At 41.6% G+C, this 23213-nt stretch overlaps 1 protein-coding gene across 7 annotated transcripts in view; it reads left to right on the plus strand.

Moving 5' to 3' along the window:
- TPK1 (thiamin pyrophosphokinase 1) overlaps positions 1-23213 on the plus strand; it is a 240775-nt gene that overhangs the window by 158785 nt on the left and 58777 nt on the right. For 5 of the 7 annotated variants that reach the window (XM_082192914.1, XM_082192915.1, XM_082192913.1 and 2 more), the window contains one exon: positions 1836-1982. The exons of the other annotated variants lie outside the window; for them this stretch is intronic. In XM_082192914.1, the coding sequence (XP_082049040.1) occupies positions 1836-1982 (147 nt within the window). The remainder of the gene's footprint in view (positions 1-1835; positions 1983-23213) is intronic. 7 annotated transcript variants of the gene reach the window in all.

The raw sequence follows: 23213 nt of genomic DNA on the forward strand, positions 1-23213 counted from the left end.
TGTATTGTTTCTATTGCATTCATACATACGTTTTAGGCTCTGGTTTTTTGTTTATAATTCTTCCTTCATTCTCTTACACTCCCCCATACACACACACACACACACACCCTTACAGAAACTGAGGCTTGCACTTATGTTAGACTTACTTCCATTGCTTTCTGTGGGGGTACCTTGGCAAAAATTTACTATTCTTTAATTTTCTCTCTCTACATTGTTCTACAATTGCAGTACAGTTCCGTAAAAGAACTGTATGTGTGTACAGGGGTTTAAGTGTCAAACTCTTTATACACATACTCTGAGTTAGAAACTGAGATATGAAAGCTAGGAGCTAAATGGCACCTTAAAGCTAGGTTATGGGTGCAACAAATACTATGAACATTCCATATTTTAAACAAATACCCATTAAAGCATCAGAATAAAACATTACAAATTGAGATCAGTTGCAAAAGATACCGAGTAAAAAGTCCACTTATTTAAATAACACAATTAACAACCAAGCAAAAGAAAAGTAAACACACTGCCAACATATGACCAATGAACCATACAGTTAAGCAAGCCAATCCAATTAAGTTCCCAATCCCCTGTAGAACAACAAACACAACTTAATCTAACTACTGCTAAAAGTGCCTTCCATTCAGTTTCACTCCAGCACACCCTTACATAGTCAACACACAACGTAAATACAATAAACAAGACTCTTAAACTTCACTCTCCTGGTACACAGGATTGCTAAAGAGCGGGTTTTCTGGGGGAAAGTGGTGGGGCAAGGGCAAAACTGCAGGACAAACCAAAAAGCCCTTGGACACATGGCTTCTAGGCACAGAACAAGCACAAGTCCGGAGGAGCCCATAGTCTTAAATTCTTACTCAACAGCCTACTCTCACGTATACGCCGTGAAATCCTGATAAAGCCGGACAAATGCTGATGAACAAAGGCCGCAGCAATATACAAACATTCTTATCAGGTTTCTCCCTTTGCGTCTCACTGAGTGGCCACAGGAGGGATCTACCCCCAATAGTGGGCTCTCATCTCAGGGGTATCAAAACCTCCTTCTCCAACTTTATGCCAAGCAGGCAATCACACTTGAGCCTTATGTATCTGTGTTTAAATGGTAACACCCTTAGGTCGGAACCTGTCAAAACTGATTTTGTAAAGCACCATGTGCATAGATGGTGCTGTATTATATTACCGTGTTGTTGTTAATTGTAAGAATAAGAAATGCATAATTGGTATCTGGAGGAATTTTTTGATAATATTGTGTACACCTCTTTGTGCTCTGCAGTATATCTCATGCAAAAATAGTACATTGAATCTCCCGGCAGGATTGCCACCAGTTGAACACTAAGCCACTCAGTCTCAAGAGGTGAAAGTGTCTCACTGAAATAAAAAGTGCTATTTTTCTAGAAAAAGAGGTGCCAGACCTCACCATGAACACCTCCCTCATACTCTTAGAACAGCAATGGCGTCCACCTGAGAGGTGCCAGAATTGAGTTCCAGCAAGTTCCGGCTGAATAAAAGCCCTGCATCCAAGTACAGTGCTTTGATTTTATCCATAGGAGTGACTGGCAGACATTCACTTGTATGGAGGCTAAGGGCTACCCTCAGGGAAATCATGCAGGTGGGGCTAAAGGTGCCCAATCTGTTCAGCTCCCTCTGCATCTTCCAGGTTCTCGGAATACTCTGCAAATAGTGTGCTAGATATTTCTGTAACCTCTTTGGCATCCCCTTAAACTGTATTTCTGCACTTTGTACATATGAGAGAGAGTTATCCAAAGGAAAAGTACAGCAGATGCTCTCAGTGATATTTACCAATGTTTGTTTTATGTCTCTTTTAGATTGACATGATTGTAACGCTGGGTGGACTTGGAGGTCGCTTTGACCAGATCATGGCATCTGTGGAGACACTCTATCATGCAGTTAAGATAACACCCTTTCCGGTCATAGTTATTCAGGAGAGTTCCCTAATATACTTACTTCAACATGTAAGTAAAATGAAGCAACATTTTTTGTTTTGAAAAAAACAACAGTCTAAGAAGACTGATGATGTTGATCTTCTAAAATTATTTCACCTTCAGTAAGACTTATGTCTATTCCAGCCTGGAAATCAATATGTATCATCAAAGGCAACCAATGTGTTGTTTCTATCTATTCAAGTTTACAATGAAGTTATTGATTCAGAAATAAAAGACCAAGGGCATGATTCAGCCAAAGTTCAGATATTTTTCAGTCCCATTAATTTCAGGGGAAGAGATTTAAGCTCCTGTTGAATTCTTCCACTGATACTGATATCAGACTTTGAAAAAGCTTAGCTCCAGCTGGATGTTAACTAGATTGCGCTATGCAACATTTTCTGTTTGCTGCTTAATTTAAAATCAGAAGTTAGGGTCACTCAGGTCTTCCAGCAGCTGCCTCTGTGCTTCTGGTTACTTCTCGGTTTGGTGGCCTAGAATGAAAACTCCAAGAAGGGGGTATGTACAATAATGCACACTAGGGTAGCATTAGCTCATTCTTCAGACTATTTGTCTCCATGGAGCTTGCAAAAAGATTGGCCATGTGTTTGAGACAGGTGACAGTTCTCCTGCTTTATTCTGTCTCAGAGAACCACTGAGCAAATAGTGAACTGGTTTCCTTTGAGTCAGATTCCCTCCCTGCCCCTGATGGATACTGTCTGAGATACAACTTCATCTGTGAAATAACGTGCTTGGAAGAGCCACAAGATTTGCACAAGTAGAAAAGAAAGTTTTAGAAAAGAAAACCTATCCAACAAAAACAGCCCGGTGAAGACTGGTTGTACACAGTGGCCATTATTGGACAGTAGTGATGGAAAGGAAAAATGGAGCATGGGGGGCGGGGAAGAAGGATAGTGGAATACCCTGCTTGGAAGAAATGGCTGGCTGGAACCCTGAGCAGGAGCCCCCCTTTTAGACAGGAGGATACACTATAGTATTTTGTTGTTCAGTATAGTTGCTGACCAGAGATAATACACTGAAATTTAGCAGTAAATAATGTTTCCTCAATTTATGAGACCCTCAAAGTTTTAAGAAGGATTCTGAACATAAGAAGTCATTTGCTATTACAGTGAGAAATTACTATTATGGTTATTTGCAGAGCAGAAAACTCTAGAAACATTTTTATGCAAATGAAGGTCTGAAGGGGAATTGTGATGCAGTTTGAAATTAGGGAGTAGTTTACAAGGAAACAATTTGCACACATTGACACGAAATTAAATTTAGATGGCTTTGGGGGGAAGCTAGTTAGAACCTTTCAAAGAGTCTCAAGAAGTGAGTGCTGCCCCATTCAGAACAAAAAATGGTTGGCTTCACTTCAGTGTTGTATTAAGGCACCTAAATGGGTTTTGAAATGCCATGTTAAAAGTCTGTGAAAAGGGATCATGTGAAGCAATAATGAAACCACTAACAATTTTGCAAACTGCCTCATTATTAATAATTGTATCTTATGTTACAGATAGGTAGCCGTGTTGGTCTGCCATAGTCAAAATAAAAAAAATCCTTCCAGTAGCACCTTAAAGACCAACTAAGTTAGTTCTTGGTATGAGCTTTCGTGTGCATGCACACTTCTTCAGATACACTGAAACAGAAGTTGCCAGATCCTTCTATATAGTGAGAAGGTGGGGAGGGGTATTACTCAGAAGGGTGGTGGGAATGGGAGATAGGCAGATAGCTGAGATGAGCCTGTTGACGACTCTTAACGACTGTAATAGGTCTTACAGGAAAAGGCAAGGGGTGAAAAGGTGAGAAATGGCTTAGTCATGTATAATGAGATAAGAATCCAATGTCTTTGTTCAAACCAGGTCTCTCCATGGTTTTAAGTTTGGTAATGAGTTGCAATTCAGCAGCTTCTCTTTCCAGCTACTTTGAGATCTTGTATAGAATGTCCTGGGAGATTGAAGTGTTCTCCTACTGGTTTCTCTGTTTTGTGATTCTTGATGTCAGATTTATGTCCATTTATTCTTTGGCGTAAGGTTTGGCCTGTTTGTCCAATATAGAGAGCTGAAGGACACTGTTGGCATTTGATGGCATACACAATGTTAGACGATGAGCAATTGAATAGTCCCGAGATGGTATGTGTGATGTTGTTGGGGCCAGTAATGGTGTTGTCCGGGTGTATGTGGCAGCAAAGTTGGCATCTGGGTTTATTGCAGGCTCTGGTGCCAGTGTCCGTGTTAAGTCTGGTTGTAGTATTATTGTGGGTTAGGAGTTGTTTAAGATTGGGTGGCTGTCTGTAGGCAATGAAAGGTCTTCCTCCCAGAGCTTGAGAAAGAGAACTGTCATTGTCCAGGAGAGGTTGATGATGCGTTGTACTGTTTTATCTTATGTGTTACCGCTTAACTTCAGAATGCCAGGCTGTTATTATGTTTAGCTGGCAGTTATTTACCATCCTCCACTTTACTCAGTTGGTAAATATGCTAATAGGGAATCTTCAAGTAGAACTTACAATAATCTTATTTCTTCTTAGTGGTCATCTTTTTAGGGGGAAAAAAGTTTTTATCCCTCAGTTGCAAAGTAACTAGAACAAGGTGGTACAATTCTGTTGGGTGACCAAAATCAGAAATGAGCCTTAAATGACAGCCGTATGAGTGATGAATTGTCACAAGTTATGGAGTCTCAAGTGCCACAAAGCAGACTCAGGTAGTCATAGTAAAATACTGGAACATTGTTAATCCAGCCAATAGATGGGCAGTCTGGGATATATATATATCCAGAACAACTAGTAATCTACTAAGAAAATACAGCTCACCAACCATACATTTATTATTTCTTCATATACTACATTTAGATACTTCCTTCCTCCTATGATGGTAAGGGAACACCCAGCTACTTTAAATAAATTCAGATCTCCAGGCCTTGATGAGCTGCACTCAAGGATACTAAAGGAGTTTGTGGATGTAATGTCAGAGCCTTTGTCCATAATCTTTGAGAATTCAGGAGAGCAGGTGAGGTCCCGGCAGACTGGATGTGGGTGAATCATAGAATCATAGAGTTGGAAGAGACCACAAGGGCCATTGAGTCCAACCCCCTGCCAAGCAGGAAACACCATCAGAGCACTCCTGACATATGGTTGTCAAGCCTCTGCTTAAAGACCTCCAAAGTAGGAGACTCCACCACACTCCTTGGCAGCAAATTCCACTGTCAAACAGCTCTTACTGTCAGGAAGTTCTTCCTAATGTTTAGGTGGAATCTTCTTTCTTGTAGTTTGGATCCATTGCTCCGTGTCCGCTTCTCTGGAGCAGCAGAAAACAACCTTTCTCCCTCCTCTATGTGACATCCTTTTATATATTTGAACATGGCTATCATATCAGCCCTTAACCTCCTCTTCTCCAGGCTAAACATGCCCAGCTCCCTTAGCCGTTCCTCATAAGGCATTGTTTCCAGGCCTTTGACCATTTTGGTTGCCCTCCTCTGGACACGTTCCAGTTTGTCAGTGTCCTTCTTGAATTGTGGTGCCCAGAACTGGACACAGTACTCCAGGTGAGGTCTGACCAGAGCAGAATACAGTGGCACTATTACTTCCCTTGATCTAGACGCTATACTCCTATTGATGCAGCCCAGAATTGCATTGGCTTTTTTAGCTGCCGCGTCACACTGTTGGCTCATGTCAAGTTTGTGGTCAACCAAGACTCCTAGATCCTTTTCACATGTACTGCTCTCAAGCCAGGTGTCCCCCATCTTGTATTTGTGCCTCTCATTTTTTTTGCCCAAGTGCAATACTTTACATTTCTCCCTGTTAAAGTTCATCTTGTTTGTTTTGGCCCAGTTCTCTAATCTGTCAAGGTCGTTTTGAAGTGTGATCCTGTCCTCGGGGTGTTAGCCACCCCTCCCAGTTTGGTGTCATCTGCAAATTTGATCAGGATGCCCTTGAGTCCATCATCCAAGTCGTTGATAAAGATGTTGAATAAGACCGGGCCCAAGACAGAACCCTGTGGCACCCCACTAGTCACTCTTCTCCAGGATGAAGAGGAACCATTGATGAGCACCCTTTGGGTTCGGTCAGTCAGCCAGTTACAAATCCACTGAGTGGTAGCATAGTCAAGACCACATTTTACCAGCTTCTTTACAAGAATATCATGGGGCACCTTGTCGAATGCCTTGCTGAAATCAAGGTAGGCTACATCCACTGCGTTCCCTTCATCTACCAGGCTTGTAATTCTGTCAAAAAACGAGATCAGGTTAGTCTGACATGACTTATTTTTCAGAAATCCATGCTGACTATTGGTGATCACAGCATTCCTTTCTAGGTGCTCACAGACTGTTTGCTTAATGATCTGCTCCAGAATCTTCCCTGGTATTGATGTCAGACTGACTGGGCAATAATTATTTGGGTCCTCTCTTTTCCCCTTTTTGAAAATAGGGACAACATTTGCCCTCCTCCAGTCTGCCGGGACTTCGCCTGTTCTCCAGGAATTCTCAAAGATGACTGTCAGTGGTTCTGAGATCACATCTGCCAGTTCTTTTAATACTCTTGGATGCAGTTCATCTGGCCCTGGAGACTTGAATACATCTAAACAAGCCAAGTATTCTTGTACTATCTCCTTAGTTATTCTGGGCTGTGTTTCCTCTGCTGAATCATTTGTTCCAAATTCTTCAGGTCGGGCATTGCTTTCTTTATCGGAGAAGACTGAGGCAAAGAAGGCATTGTTGTTCCCATCATCAAAAGGGGGAGGAAAGAAGATCCAGGTAACTACTGACTGGTGAGCTTGACATAAATACCAGGAAAGGTCCTAGAACAGATCATTCAGCAGTCGGTCTATGAAGTTGTGATGCTGTGATTACCAAGACCCAAAATGGGTTTGGAGAACAACTGTGCCCAAAGTAACAAAATGAATTTCAGTAGGGACAAATGTCAGGTTCTGCACTTAGGCAGTAAGAACCAGCTGCACAAATATAAGATGGGGGACACCTCATGTAGTGGACCTACCACTAAATGCAAAGTAGTAAATGCACAGCTTCTCCTAAACTACAGTTGCAAAAAAAAATCAATTGTTGCACTTCAGGTAGATGTACAGGTTTCTAGAATAGATAGTAAAATGCTTAACTTAGTTTCTGTTCCTTTCCTCTCGTTCCTTTACTTAGTTATGACCGGTATTACAGTTTAATACTTTTAACACAGCACAGCTTCCTTCACTGTTTAGAACTTTGGTTCATGAGCAAGGGGCACTTTTTGTCAGTTACAATCCCATTCCTGAGGTATTAGTCTAACAGACCAGGGGATCCCCTCACCCCTCTTAACAGGCTTGTGAGTCTTTTCTAGCTAGAAAATCTCTCCCCTCCTGACTGGAAGGAGACCCAAGGAGACTTCATCCTCACAGCTTCTACTTCTCCTGCTCAAACTCAGCCCTCCAGTTCACTCCTATCTGAATACTCTCCCAAGACACTCAACACCGTCTTCCTAGCTAAGCTATAAGGCTTCTTCCTCTAGCTGTAGATATTCCCCTCAGAGCGGATGTTAAACTCAAATTTGAACCAACTCTCTCAGACAAACCCTATCCTGTGTCAAGATCTCCGCTTGGCCAAGCTGATAGAGCTCATCCTCCTCCGACCGAGTCCAACATGATTAATGACCTGAGCCTTTGATGAGGCCTCAGGCACATTCCCATTCAGCAGAGAATCCAGCAGCATGCGGAAGTGATGAGATTTATGGCTACATTGCAAAGAGTTTTATTTTCCTAACTATGCAGACAGAAAAGACATCCTCTCTCTGTGAAAGCAGAGAGCAACTGAAACAAAGGAACAAAGGAACAGGAACCAGTAACGTCACATCCGTCTCCCATCTCCCATGAGACTTCCAACAGTATGGAATGTGTGAAATGTAAACAGAGTCTTGTGACTCCAAAGAACTGCTCAGTGGCAAACAGAAACTAACATCCTCCCCCTTTCTGTGAACACCACTGGGCAGTGTGTCAGTACAATCTCAGTACAAACCCAGTTTCTGTACATAGGTACAGTGTTGATCCTTCGGAACCACCTTGGACAATAAATCAGCAGGAATTTCATTACCTGGCATGTAGGACACCGTTACGAGTCCTTTCTGAACACATTCTCTAGCATGTTGCAGCTTCAATTGCAAGTGCTTTGTGCTTTGCTTACAACCTTCAGAAGTCAGCAAAGCACGAAGCACTTGCAATTGAAGCTGCAACATGCTAGAGAAACATGCTTTGTTGTCCTGATAAACATGGATTGGACACTTTATAGGAATTCTCATGTCTTTACACAATTGTAACAACCATTCACAATCCACAAGTACATTCACTTCAGCTTCACAAGAACTTAAGCTTACTGTTGTTTGCTTCTTTTACGACCAATCAAATAGACCCTGGTTGTACATGTAGCAAACTCCAGACATGCTTTTCATGTCTGTAGTGTCACTTTCAAAACTCGCATCAGCAAATATCTCAAGACCAGACTTCTGATTGTTAAATCTCAGTCTGTAGTGTATAGTGCCTTTCAAATACCATGCTATGCGTTTCAGAGCTTTCCAATCCTTAACAGCAGGATTGTTGACTTGTCTGCTTAGCAAGTTTGTGCTAACTGCAACGTCCGGTCTTGAACATCTGGCAATGAAGTTTAGTTTGCCTAGCACACTTCTGTACAGTGTAGTGTCAGAAAATGCTTCTTCGGTACCATCTACCTGATAACCTGTTGTCATTGGTGTGCAGAGGAGGACGACCAAACGTGTGAAGAGGAGGCTGACCAAGATGATCAAGGGTATGGAAACCAAGCCTTACGAGGAAAGGTGGAGGGAGTTGGGGGATATTTAGCCTGGGAAAGAGGAGGCTGAGAGGAGATATGATAGCCATCTTCAAATATCTAAAAGGCTGTCATATGGAAGCAGCAAGCTTGTTTGGCCATCTGTCATGGATGCTTTAGTTGAGATTTCAGCATTTCAAGGGGTTGGACTAGATGACTCTCGGGGTCCCTTCCAACTCTACAATTCTTTCTTCTTCTTCTTATTTATTTATTTATTTATTTATTTATTTATTTATTTATTATTGATTTCATTTTACATAAAACTCTACAATTCTATGAACTTCTGAGTACCTAATGTTGAAGAGCACTGATCTAGTGCACCCAGTTGCTGCTTTGAGTGGCAGCCGCTCTCCAGGGACTCGGACAGGGGACTTGAGGGCTGGGAGTGCCAAGGAAGTTCCGAGTCTTCCATTTGGATAGCACATACTCTCCTGCCCCTAAAGCTAAGGCTCTTCTCTAGTAACCCAGTCAGACTCTGAGCAAGAACGATTATGTTTTGCTGAGAGAATCTGAAGAGGAATGAAAGACGCAGGTGGCTCAAACGTTTTGTTCTATTCTCTTTTAAAATGAAAGCCAGAATAACAAAAAAGGGGAAAGAAAAAGGCAGGAGCAGATCAGAAAGTGGAACGAGCCCCGTGGAATGTTAAAAGTGGGAATTCTGAGAAACAAAATGCTATTTTTAACTTTGAAACTTTCAGCTATTAATGTAACAGCCCGAAAGGCAGTTTAACACTTTGACCATGAATTGCAAGGAAGCCTTTGATGAGATGCACATTTGGAAGCTGAAGGCCAGGGGTAATATCTTATGATTTCTTAGGTCTTCCTCTCACCCCTTGTTCTCTGGCACAAGGCTCAATTTTTAAAAAAAATGGGGGATGGGGAGAGAGAATTGCCAGTTTCTTTGATGAAAATTGCCTGAGGAAAATACCATGCTAATAAGAAGCAGGCGAAGCTTTATGCAGTAGATGTGAAAATTGCTAAGACTGCAGAGAGGAAAAGAATAATTTGTTCTCTCTGTTCCAAGAAAACAAAACTCCACATATAAAGTTAAAAAGATGTAACCCTATTCTTTCCCAAATGTATTTTGCACTCCACCCCTAAAAGATGGACAGAAATGGACCCCAAGTGCATTTTTCACACAGGCAGTTAAATTGATCCTCACCCAAGTTATGGACTTTAAAAATACAACCTTTGAGGCCTCTTGTCCCATTTAAATGTGGGTTTTATGCTCTAGGGAAGCAGTAAACTATAATTCCAGTTTCATATTTTGAGAGTCCAGCAACTCTGGAGCAAAAGAGCAATGGGAAGGTAATTTCAGATCATGAAGATCCAGAGTCTCTTAACCATACATGCATCCACTACCTGTTCTGCGTCATCTTGACTGACTGATTGCTCAAAGCAGCAGATGCCGTGGGCATCCTGTCCATCATGAAAATAAATTGAAGACTTTTGATTGAAGAGTAGGCAGATGCCTTAGTTGGCCGTGTGCACTTGATCTAAGGACAGACCCTCATGAACTGACATATTCTGTGCATGTGAGGGCTCAGGGGACACAAAGTCAGGGACACCTGAAGTATTCTTGAGGGGTAGGTGGGAATGCTCCTCTGTACAAAGTGAAAAGCCATCTGTGTAAGCTGCACAATGTAATTTATTTGCTGCTTTATACAAAAAAAAAAGGTCTTAAAGTGACTTTCAAAAGGTTAAAATAACAAAACATTCATGACACGCTGGTCCTGCGACCTATGCTGCGTACAATGTGTGCTGATGGAACCAGGGTAAACCGATTCCTTCTGCGCGTGTACAGTGCAGTTCTAAAGCATTGCAATAGATCTCTCTTAAACTTCAGTGTGCATTTGCACTAAGACATGTGCACAGCAATACTATTCATTTACTGAAAGCATTTTTAATCCCACTCTTTTATCATAAAAGGCTCTCAGAGCAGTATTCAAAGTTCAGTAGCAAGCCAATCTTTGCTCTCAGGCAAAAGTCAAAACACAAAAGGAAAAGGGGAGCAGACAGGTAAAGAAAGCTCAGGCACCAGTTCTGAAAGTTACTGTTTTAAACATGACTGGTTGGAATGTTAACTGCTTAGGTAGTCTGATGGAATAGCCATTGCTATGTGACGTTATTCACTGCAAACATAGGAACTTAGGAAGAGCCCTCCTGGTTCCAAGCCAAAGACCTGTCTACTCCAGCTTCCTGTTCTCTCAGTAACCAACCAGATACCTATGAGAAGCATGCAAGGAAGACTTGAGTTTAATAGCACTCTTCCCGCTCCCGTTCTCAAAAACTGGTATACAGTCATATTGTCACCAATTTTGGAGGTACTCTTGCCATTGTGACCAGTCGCCATTTATTGCTTTGTACTCTATGAAATATATATTGTTCGTCCCCCAATGAGATAAGTGAGAGTTTTCCCCAATTAGGCCTTGTGCAAAAATGACCATAGAATAGACCCATAACCTCTTTGCTAAATTATTTCTCTGGTTCATTTCAGAAAAAGCAGGTATGTAAATTACATACATATATACCTCCTAATTCTCTAACAGAAGGACACTGGCTATATATCCAACATTAAATAACAGGGCTCCCATAGAAGGACTGCAATACCCTGACAGCCGTCTAATCTCATTACAAAAAGGTACTACACTGAGTAGTATTTAAAAATATAAAATATAAGAACACAAGGCAGGAATGATTTAACTTTGAAACAGTTACAATCACCAGCTGCATTCCTCCCCTGTAATCTCAAACCCCACAAAGTTCTTCAAAAGACACGTCAAATAAGTATATATATGCAAAAAAAAACTCCACAGTGGGTATGCAATTTTAATGAGCAGTTTGCTCATGAATTTGTTTGAAATCCATGTGACTTAGAAGCAGAAACAGGAGCATGCTCTGAAATTCAATATACAAAGGCTGCTCTGCTCAGCAGGTGGGAGTGAGCTCCAGAATTGATAGCCTCTGTGCATTATGTGAATTGAAGTCCATGTGCTCCAGTATGTAGGCACCCTAGCGCTACCCGCTATGGCAAGGAAACCGTATGGAATTCGAAGTACCTATCGCACTGTGTTTATTCATAGATCCACAAAGATATCAGGAAACAAACTAGTCCCAGATGTGTGCAGGAGCAGTGAGGAACAGGATTCAGTGATGAAGCTCATCTGATCTGCATTTTGTATTTATGAATTTTGATGTTTTTGAAGGTTTGCTGTAAGCCACTTTGGGCACAACTTGTGGAAGAAGCAGCAGCCAATGTACAGTTTCCTGGTTCACTCCCCTACTCTACCATAGAATAATAGAATCTTAGAGTTGGAAGGGACCCCAGGATTCATCTAGTCCAACCCCCTACAATGCAAGAATCTCAACTAAAGCATCCACAACACATGACCATCCAACATCTGCTCAAAAACCTCCAAGGAAGAGGAGGCCACCACCTTCTGAGGGAGTCCATTCCACAGCTGAACAGCTCCTACTGTCAGAAATTTCTTCACGTTTAGTTGTAATATCCTTTCTTGTAACTTGAAGCCATATGTGTGGGCCCTACCCTCCAGAGCAGGAGAAAACAACCTTGCTCCATCTTCCATATGACAGCCTTTGAGATATTTGAAGATGGCTAGCATATCTCCTCCCAGTCCCCTCTTTCCCAGGCTAAACATCCCCAGCTCCCTCTACTGTTCCTCATGAGGTTTGGTTTCCTTCCTTGATCATCTTGGTCAGCCTCCTCTTCACATGTTTCAGCTTGTCAATATCCTTCTTAAATTGTGGTGCCCAGAACTGGACACAGTGGGGTGGGGTCTGACCAAGGCAAATAGAGCAGTACTATTACTTCCCTTGATCAGGACATTAGGCTATAGTTGTTGGGTTACCTCTCCCACCATCCATCACCATTGGCTAAGCTGGCTGGGGAAGGCAAGAGTTGGAAAACAAGAACATGCAGGGGCCACTGTGCATGATACATCACTGATATCACTCAGCATAAGGAAGCTCCTTAAGTTTATATCTAAATAATGTGTATATTTATAATATTTATAACTAAAAAAGGCTAATGGCCCTGGGTATTTTATTAGCTTCTCCTACAACTTGCTTCATTTGAGGGAGTCCTCTACAGCTATTTGCTCTGCCAGCCTCTTTTGTGGTCCACTTGCTGTCTCCTGGTATCACACTGTGGCCTGGATTGTGTAGGCTGAGTTGTGGGCTGAGTAGATGGATGAAGGAGAGAATAGCCTTCCTACAACAGTGGATGGTGATACCTTTAAGTCCCTTACAGCTCCATGATTCTGAAGCCTGCCAGACAGTTGTTGGCATCCATCTGTCTCAGGGCACAAATCAGACCCCTGTGTTAGCAGCACCAAAGTGACCTCCCCTGGGCGCAAGCCTGGGCAGTATGTATGGAGCTCCTGGGCTGTGCAGATGACAAGACCCCCTTCTTGGCCTCACTGATGTGGTCCAAAGGAAAGCAGAACAATACATTTGGCACCAGCTTGGCTGCAGGAGTTCCCGGAAGGAGGCATGCAGGACTTCATCCAACCGTCTCAGGGACTCCACTCTGGATTTGTGTAGGGTTTACTCCTTAGCCTTTTCTTCTCCTGAAGCTGTCTTACAAAGCTGTCTTACAATTCACAGTATTGTACACCTATATGAGCAACCAGTAGACAGAGCAATGGCATAATTGATGCTTAATGTAGACTTTCTCCAAGACTGGATGCAGAGCAGAATTTGCCATGTACCATCTTTCTTTCTTTCTTTCTTTCTTTCTTTCTTTCTTTCTTTCTTTCTTTCTTCTCTCTTTCTCTCTTTCTCTCTTTCTCTCTCTCTCTCTCTCTCTCTTTTTCTTTTCTCTTCAAAAAGATAGGGGCGGCTGAAGAATAATTATAATTATCATCATTATTTATCTCAATTTAAATTTATTTGTTGCTTCGCATCATTTACCGTTATATCACACATTTTGAAGTACTCAAAGTGCTCCCTCACATTATTTTTTTCAATATTCATTACAACATTTCTATCAGGTAGATATTAATCTTATCCCTTTGTTGCAAAAATTGAGATAGTGGTTTGCCTTTGGGCTCAGGGTGGTAAGTTCATAGCGCCATCTTTCTTGACTACTCTGTTGTCTACTAGTGACCCAAATCTCACCTTATCAGTTCTTTGGGTGGCCTTTGGCCATCTCTGGTCCTCATCAAGTTGTTGTCAGGATTGCCAGGTGTGGAATGCTGTAAGCAGTGGTTCCCAATTGGTGGTTCGTGTACCCCAGGGAGTCCATGTAACCCACACAAGGAGGCACCATTCACATAGCAAAAACTACCATAGAGATATCAAAATTTTCAAAAGTCTATGGCTTGGCTTTGGAAAAAATTTAGTGCTCATTTCCTGGTTAACTGCTTCCCGGGGGGGGGGGGACATTTGCAACCCTGTTAACCCAAAAAATCATAAGGGGTTTGCACTGTAATCATGGATTGTGCTGCTGCTGCTGCTGCTGCTGCTCACACAATTTGGGGCCATAATCCAGCATTCAGTTCTTTTCCTCATGGGAAAACAAAAATGCACATGCACATAAAAGGTGGCAACCTGTCTGGTGATGTCTGCTGCAGTGTCACACTCTGCCATTTGGTGTGAAATTTAGCTTAATATGGTGGCATATTGATCAAAAAATGATCAACAGGTAAAACATTGTAAAAGGAACATTAGAAATTGGGGCAGAAGCACTAGCATTATAACCAGGGGAACAAACATAATTCCACATCTGAATGACCCTTTAAGTATGATTTTACTTCCTTGAACCTCAAATGTCTTTAAATTCCTTCCAGGACAGATCCTCCCCCTAATTAACTGATGTGGCATCATCAAAGGTACTTTTACATAATATACTGCAATTAATACTCCCATATGCAATTCAAAGAAATGTGATTGAAACTTTTCTTTTGATTTAAGCACAAAAGATTTCAAGCTATATAATGATTATCACGATATACACTGTAAGGCCGTTAATCAGTGAGCTGTTGATATTGATGTTAAACAAGTTCTTGCATAAACTCTGTAGATAATGACTTTCAAATTATTGGTGTAAACTTAGACACAGCTTGATTGGAACAGTCTTGTATATAATTACCCAGCACAACAATTTAAAACATGCTTTTGGAGGCCAAATATCGCTTGCATTGAATCATCTGAGAGAGCAGGAGAGCATCAGTTCTGCCTATATAAGGCCTGCCTAGCAGTCATGGGCTCTGCCACCAGACGCTGCCAGAGTTTCCCTGAGTCTTACATGACCCTGTTTGTAAATTACTGAATTTGACTAGGCTCATAAAAACTGCTTACATTGTTCAAACAGATATGCTCAAAACCTAAAGGACAAAACTATTAATAATGATGAACCAAGAATGTCCTTGCCACGTGTCCAGGTAAGCCCCATCTCCTGAAAATATCCAACTATTTTTCTCCCAGCTGGAATATATATATTTCTTCCCACCTCCCCTACCTGCTTTTCAGAGAAAAGGGCTAAGTTGATAAGTAAACATGATACATTAAGGGAGAAATTGTGTGACATTTGCTGTGTGCTTTGACGTAGCTGGGCGTCGGGGGCAGGGTTGAGCTGGAATCGGAACATGACATGGGAGAAGGAATTTGTCTGCATTGTGGTCCCAATTGCATTTGCTAGGCCCCTTCCCCCAGCACCTGCAATCTGTAGTGCCCTCTCCTCTCATACCCCATGTTCCTGAATCTGGTGCCTTCCTTTCTCTGGAATTCAAGGGGTCCGACATTTGCCCTCCCAACTTTCCTACTACTGTAACTAGAAATTGAGGCAAGGTTCCAATTTTTGAGGTTTTTGAGCCCAAGTAATAGTTATTATGCTTTTCTTTATGCCTAGGATGTGCCCCAGAATCCTCAGCAGACAATGTGGAAAGGGTTGCCCTGAATGTAGAAAGCTTGAAAACTACAGTTGTAATCTATAGTGAAGTCTGCACTTTTCTGTGTCTCATGCCACAATACCCCACAAATTAAATATGATGAAATGGAGCCACCTTTTAAAAATATTATGAGCATTGATCAATTTGGCAAGGGCAATCATTTAAATGAAGGAGTACGTAATAAGCAGTAGATATCATTATCTTGTTTTTTCCTAGAACAGTAATAAAAGGGTAGCACAGGTTTCTGTTCCTGCATGACTTATAGCCATACTCAGTGTGTTCCTTTCCAACCATCCATTTTATTCCTTCATACAGAATAGTTACAACTCTATGGTTAATAAGTTCCTCTTCAAAAATACATGTTCATTTCTTGGAAACACATTATTAGGTATATAATGAAACAAGTTAAAATGTTATTTCTTTGCTGGATAAGATGTGCCCAGGAAAAAAAGCTAATAAGCTTATTCCATGCATTTCTGAATATAACTGTGGGAGGTTGGGAGAAGCTGGCTTGTGGGGGAATGATGAATATTGTTTTGTGAACCTAACATCTAATTTGCCAGGAAAGGGTTTTGTTTCATTCTTGGAGGTTTCACTTGGCACAAAGCTAGCTGTAGTGTGTGATCTATATAGATTATGATGCTTCTGTAGCCACATGCAGCAAGTAGGAATATTCATGAATATATAACTAGAAAATACACTCATCACAAATTACAGCTTTCAAAAAGCGTGGCTTAGCTGATCCTCTGCTCCTTTACTCTGAAGTCAATCTTACTATGTTCAATGGGACTCCCTTCAAGGTAACTGTGTATAGGATTACAGACCTAGTATTGTCGGCATCTGGGGGTTGAAAGGCCAGCTGGCTATCCCTCAGCTGGATCGGTCTCCTTCCAGCCGTGCCGCTGCAGAGATCCATTGACCTCTGGCTCCGAAATAAATCAGTAACCCAAGCCTCCCAGACTTCGGCACACTATACTTAGCAGTGTAAACTGCACAACAGAAGAGGCTGAGGCTTGTGAATACATACTATGAACTACGGATTTATTAAACATAAATCGAGACAAAGAAACATGTCGTCTCTCCTTGCCATCTCCTCAGAGAGAGAGTCAAAAACAAAAGCAATACAGTGGAAGTTCCACTTACGCCAGCAAACTGTGCTGGAATGTAAACAGACATGTGACACGTAACAATCCCATGTCTGCAACAAAAGGTGGAATGGCATCCTAGGATGCAATTCTGCTATCAGCTGTGCGCAGTCAAATCCCCCTAACCTGAAAGACAACATTTGGACAAAAAAACTAGGCACAGAATTTATAGTTTATTATTGATTTCCTCTATGTGTCTTTAAGAAATAACATTACAGACTGTTTTAGTTTCCTTACAATATGTTTCCTTTTGTGTTGATCAGGTTCCACACACAGAGCACAATTTTGGACTTGTGCTTCTCCATAAACAGCTTTTTTGCACATAACATGTTATTTCTGAAACAGAAAACCTTCAGACACTTTTTATGATCTGGCAGTGGTTTGGAGGACAAAGCAAAAAAAGTCCACAGTCCTAAGCTAGTGCTAGTGAGAGCCTCTCCTCCCATGCAAATGGTAGGCACAAAGGGGCTGATCCAGTATGGATTAAAGCACACACACCCCTCAACACTGCCACAAAGGTACTGCTATTTTCAGGGGCTGCACACTTGATTACTATTTAAATGCACAATACACAATACTTAATTGCGTATTAATCTAGTATGGCCCTTTGCCTAGGTCTGAAATTGCCAAGGGGTTTCGGTTGCTTTGGGCATATACACATACACCACCACACACACCTTAATGATGGCCACTTTATAACAATAGGAGTAACAATGTTTAGCATTTATATACCGCACTGACATACTCAAAGCAGTTCACATATATTATTTCAGCAATCCTTACAGCATCTCAAAGATGGCTAATATTGTCTCCATTTTTTAAGTGGTGGTGGAGGGGCCTGCAAGAACAGTTGCCACCACCTAGTGAGTTATGAATGAGGTAGGATTTGAGTCAGGGACTTTCTTAGCTGCTGTGGGCACCAGATTTGTGCAGTGAGGGAAGTGGGATGTTCCTCACAGTGAGAGTTGTGCCAAGGGTAGACAAAAGGAGGCACATGCAAGTAAAAGGGCTACCAAAACATTCCATAAGTCCTTTCTGCAGCATTAGATAACTGACAAAAATGTACTTCCTTGATAGATTTTAAAGTGTAAGTAGAAATATCTTCCTCTTCTAGCACTATGCTGAAATCTTACATGGGTTACACTAAACTCAGCTCAATGTAATGTAAAAGTCATGCTCCATTAATTCTTTGACATCTTCCTATTTCTTGGTCATAAATCCTGCTACCTTGTATTACAAACTGCTGTAAAACTCACAGATAAAACTCACAGATAAAAGATAATTTATGTTCCGTGTGTAGCCTAATGTTTCTGTACTCCTGAGAAACACAGTATCAGAAAATGAGAAAGTACATATATGAAATATTCAGCTATTCATTCTGACCGCGGCTAGCAATGATAAACATGACTCTGAAGGGACCAATGTTCTTCAGAGGAGGTTTAGCCTAATGGTAATTGACATTACACTGAGGTCCAGCTCCAAGAGCCTTCTGCCACTCCCTCACTGCCAGAAATGAGGTTACAGGGAACCAGGCAGGGGGCCTTCTCGGTAGTGGAATGTCCTCCCATCAGATGTCAAGGAAATAAACAACTATCTGACATTTAGAAGACATCTGAAGGTAGTCCTTCCTGTTTAGGGAAGTTTTTAATGTTTGATGTTTTATTGTGCTTTTAATTCTGTTGGGAGCTGCCCAACGTGGCTGGGGAAACCCAGCCAGATGGGCAGGGTATAAATAAATTATTGTTGTTGTTGTTGTTGTTATTGTTATTGTTATTATTATTATTATTATTATCATTATCATCATCATCATCATTAGAATTTCAGGCATAAAAGGCTATGGGTTGTATAAACTGCAATTCCATTATTAATGATAATTTTCATCACCCAGAAGTAGCCATGATTATTATTTAGTGATGGTACCACATAATTCTGCTTTTTTTACAACAACAAAATATATAGTCTAAGTGGATGAGCACATTATGAATTCCATCAAATAGAATGTCTCTTTCTGGGGCTTAGGGGGACAAAGATCATCTGCATATGCAGTACACATTTTGGGGATTTCCTTGCTTGTGCAGTAGAATATGACAAAGTTGGGAAACCCTCACCACGCACTGAGTAGGCTTTAATCTGAGCACTTTAAAATGCTTTCTAAAGTCCAATTCCAACAGGCTCCCAAGACAAACAGCTCATCACAGAATAAAACAATTTCTGGATCTACCATATCCAAACCGTCGCGCACAGTCTAGCTTACCATTTATCTGACCATCAAGTTTTCTATATGTGGGATTTGGGAGTTGGTGGGGGAGACTATTTGGTTGTGATTCCTGCACCTCCAATGTAAAAATGGTGTAGCCTAATAAAAGTTTTGGGACGCGGGTGGCGCTGTGGGTAAAACCTCAGCGCCTAGGACTTGCCGATCACATGGTCGGTGGTTCGAATCCCCGTGGCGGGGTGAGCTCCCATCTTTCAGTCCCAGTTCCTGCCCACCTAGCAGTTTGAAAGCACCCCTAAGTGCAAGTAGATAAATAGGTACCGCTTTCTAGCGGGAAGGTAAACGGCGTTTCTGTGTGCTGCGCTGGTGCCGGTTCGCCAGAGCAGCTTTGGCACGCTGGCCACGTGACCCAGAAGTATCTGCGGACAGTGCTGGCTCCCGGCCTCTAGAGTGAGATGAGCGCACAACCCTAGAGTCTGTCAAGACTGGCCCGTACGGGCAGGGGTACCTTTACCTTTAATAAAAGTTTTACCATGTTTTGAGCAATATGTCTAGAAAGCCTCAAGTTATCAGCCTGCTTACAGCACTACACTATATCAAATTTCACATGGTTGGGTGGGGGTTGACACTTGTGAGATACCAGGCCAAAATTGTGACCCCTAGATAATAGCAAAGACTTCAGCCCACCTCCGTTCAGAAACGAAACTCTGTGAAAAGGAGGATTGACATGCAAGTTTTTGGCTCAGAGGCCAAAGCAAGCTAAATCTGTAGTTTTGGGAGGAGGATATTTTTGCACTCCTGCCATTTCTTTGCAATTTGTTCATTTGTAAATAAGTCAGATATGTTTTAGGTATGGAAAAAGTCACTGTACTTCATTTCTTCAAAAGGAACCAACTACACAAAAGCTAGCTTTACATTTTCCACCTCTCAAGAGATGGAAGTAAAAGGAGGACTGTGCAGCCTCTGACCCACAGAGCCAAACACAACTGCAGTCATGTATGGAGGACTCCAGACCTTTTGCTGACTACCTGGGATTGCAAAACCAAGGGGGCCTGATATAGCAGCACCTGTTCTACAATACACCAGCTCCACTTAGCTGATTGCATCAAAGGGGAAGATGAGATAGCAAAGATCTTCTGGCTGGGCACAAATGCTGCTTAGTTCTTGAGTCCCCACCTGCTTTCTCAACTGGTGCAGTCCAGATGCAGCCTCAATGAGAAGTAGGCCTGTGCATGTGAGTCCTAGAACAAAATCTTGTAGTTTGGGGGAATCCTGTTCCAGCTAGTCATGCCTGCCTTTATGCTATCCTGTTCCCTTTTCACCCACCCACAAAAAACAAGTCAACATTCTGAGCAGGCTCAGTCCTCTTTGAGGCATTTTGGGATTTCCCCTTCCCCTGTGATTTTTATTCCTAAAGAATTTTTGTACTTCGGCAAAACTCCAAGCCTGTTGATACTTCTCTCTTGTTTGTAGTTAGTTCCATTTTGGATCCTCCCTTGGAGAATTGAGATTTCTATAAGTGTGCAGGATTAATTCTTTCTTTGCTGTGCTTTAATTTGTATCCCCATATCACCCTTTGTAGTGAGAGGACAAAAATGAAATGGACTCAAGAAATTAGCTTCATCCAGAATACTTTTCTGAGATTTTGTATGACTGCAGGACTTGCTCTTGTGTAATCCATTCTGTTTTGTTTTGTTTCCTTGTGCTGGATCACAAAATAATTTCTGATAGCCTTTGGTGATCTTCTGATATTGCAGCCTAATTCTGTAGGGATAATTCATCAGCATTATGGCTATGATGATAAATGAGATGCCAGAAAGAAACAGATTCTGCTTTAGGAGGTTTGTGCATTTTGAGAAAATGGTCTCTGCTTGAGCTACTGTAATACATCCAGCAGGAAGTCACTATGAATGTAGTAGGGTCAGAAACATTTTACATAGTTGTGATTTCTCCCCAGCATCCTATTCCATTCTTGTTGAAATATATGACTTAAAATTACTAGGGGTCTTATATGACTGTGCTGAAAGTTCCTGATACTGCATTCTCTTACTTGAAAGTAAATGCTATAAATATTATCAGGACTGATTTCTAAGTAATTTGAAATCCAAAACAAATTTCAGTCTTGCTCCATCTTCCACGTGGCAACCCTTGATCATCTTGGTTACCCTCCTCTGCACACTATACAGTGGTACCTCAGGTTACGGACACTTCAGGTTACAGACTCCGCTAACCCAGAAATAGTGCTTCAGGTTAAGAACTTTGCTTCAGGATGAGAACAGAAATCGTGCTCTGGCAGCGCGGCGGCAGCGGGAGGCCCCATTAGCTAAAGTGGTGCTTCAGGTTAAGAACAGTTTCAGGTTAAGAACGGACCTCCAGAACGAATCAAGGTCTTAACCCAAGGTACCATACAAGGTAGGATAAGCTTTTTTAGCTGCTGCATCACACTGCTGACTCATGTTAAGCTTGTGGCCCACCAAGATCCCTAGATCCTTTTCACATGTACTACTGACAAGCCAGATGTCCCCCATCTTATACTGGTATAGCTAGATCTTCCTGCCTAAGTGTAGAACCTGACATTTGTTCCTATTGAAATTCATTTTCTTAGTTTTGGCCTAGTTCTCCAGTCCATTAAAGTCATATTGAATCCTGATTTGTCTTCTTCGGCATTAGCTACTCCTCCCAGTTTGGTGTCATCTGGCGTTGGAACAACAATGGCCCGTTCCCTTCAGTTTGGACTGATTCACAAGTAACACTAAGCCAAACCAGGAGAGGAGTGCACCAGTCACAATGTCCTCTCTAGAAACCCTTGTGTTCACACTAAGCCAAACCATTTTCATATGGTTTCTAGAGAGGACATCGTGACTGGTGCTGCTCCAGCTGCACTGCTGTAAGCTAAAACATGGTTTGGCTTAGCATGTAAGCTGATGGGGGCTCAAGGTTCGTCTCACTCTCTAGAGCTCATAGGATTGAATGCTCCTCCATGCAAACAGTTCCCTCTATACAGAGAACTAGATGCCAATTCTGGTCTAGCCAATCACTTGGCATCTAGTTTTCTATCTGCAGGCACTGGGGATGGCGGGGTGTGTGACAGCATTCCGTCTTCTGAGTTCCCCACATGCTCTGTGAAATGGTATGGGCTTGCCATAAGAATATATTGTTTTTGCTAGAGAACATTCAAATAGGAGGCATGAAAAGGAAAGAAACTGAGGTTTTGCTGGTGTCCAGCTTAGGTCAACGCAGGCAAGCACATTTTATATTCATAGTGGTGCTTCCAGGTCCCATGTATGTAATGAAATGGGAGAGGAGGTGCCCTGCATAGAAAAGATGAAATTCAGGTATATCTTTATCAAGAAAACCTCCAAAGACATTTTTATCATTCAGCTTTGTGCCACAGTGTGGTAAATGAGTTATGAATTAAAGACTTCCTTCCATTGCCACAAGGCTGTTTCTCCAACCCCTGTACGGTTTTGCTAGTCACAAAAGCCACATTTAATGAATAACTCCTAATCCTTCAGGCTTTCTAGTCAAAACTATACGTTAATGTGAGCAAAACATAAAAATGAAATTATATGAACAAAACCATATGAAAAGCTCAGTCTCATTTTGGTTAAAATGTTTTTTTTTTTAAAAGCACACACAAACACACATTTGGATGTTTTCCTCAAAAGGCTGAACTTAAAAACTGATCTTTATTTTCTATCACCAGCGATGAAATGAAAACGGAAAAAGAACTGAATCAATTTTTCTGATTGATCAGAGTTTTTCAAAAATGGTTTAATAAGACAAAAATCAATGGAATCTCATTATATAACATGATTTTTATCAGCAGTTACATTAATTAAAGCACTGTCAGACTTGGATCCAGAAGAAAAAATGTTAAAGCTCTGTTCAGGTTTTTTACTTTGGTGGTGGTATCTCAGCAACTAAAGCATAAAAGGGAATAATTAGCCACCTTGGCATTGGGTATTGTTTTGCTTTTAATGTTAAAACCTTGAGGTGCTTCTGCTCCACTTTATCCTGACTGACTTGTGACCCCCTGAGATATTAAATCAACACTACAGCCAGTTGGACACCACAGTAGACTTGATGCCCAACAGCAGGGGTGGATCTAGATTGCAGACTACGGGTACAATTGCACTGTAGTCAATTAAGCTACAGTCCGCCAATTTTCTTCATT

This window comes from Podarcis vaucheri, assembly GCF_965113315.1.
Source record: "Podarcis vaucheri genome assembly, chromosome: 12".
Lineage (NCBI taxonomy): Eukaryota > Metazoa > Chordata > Lepidosauria > Squamata > Lacertidae > Podarcis > Podarcis vaucheri.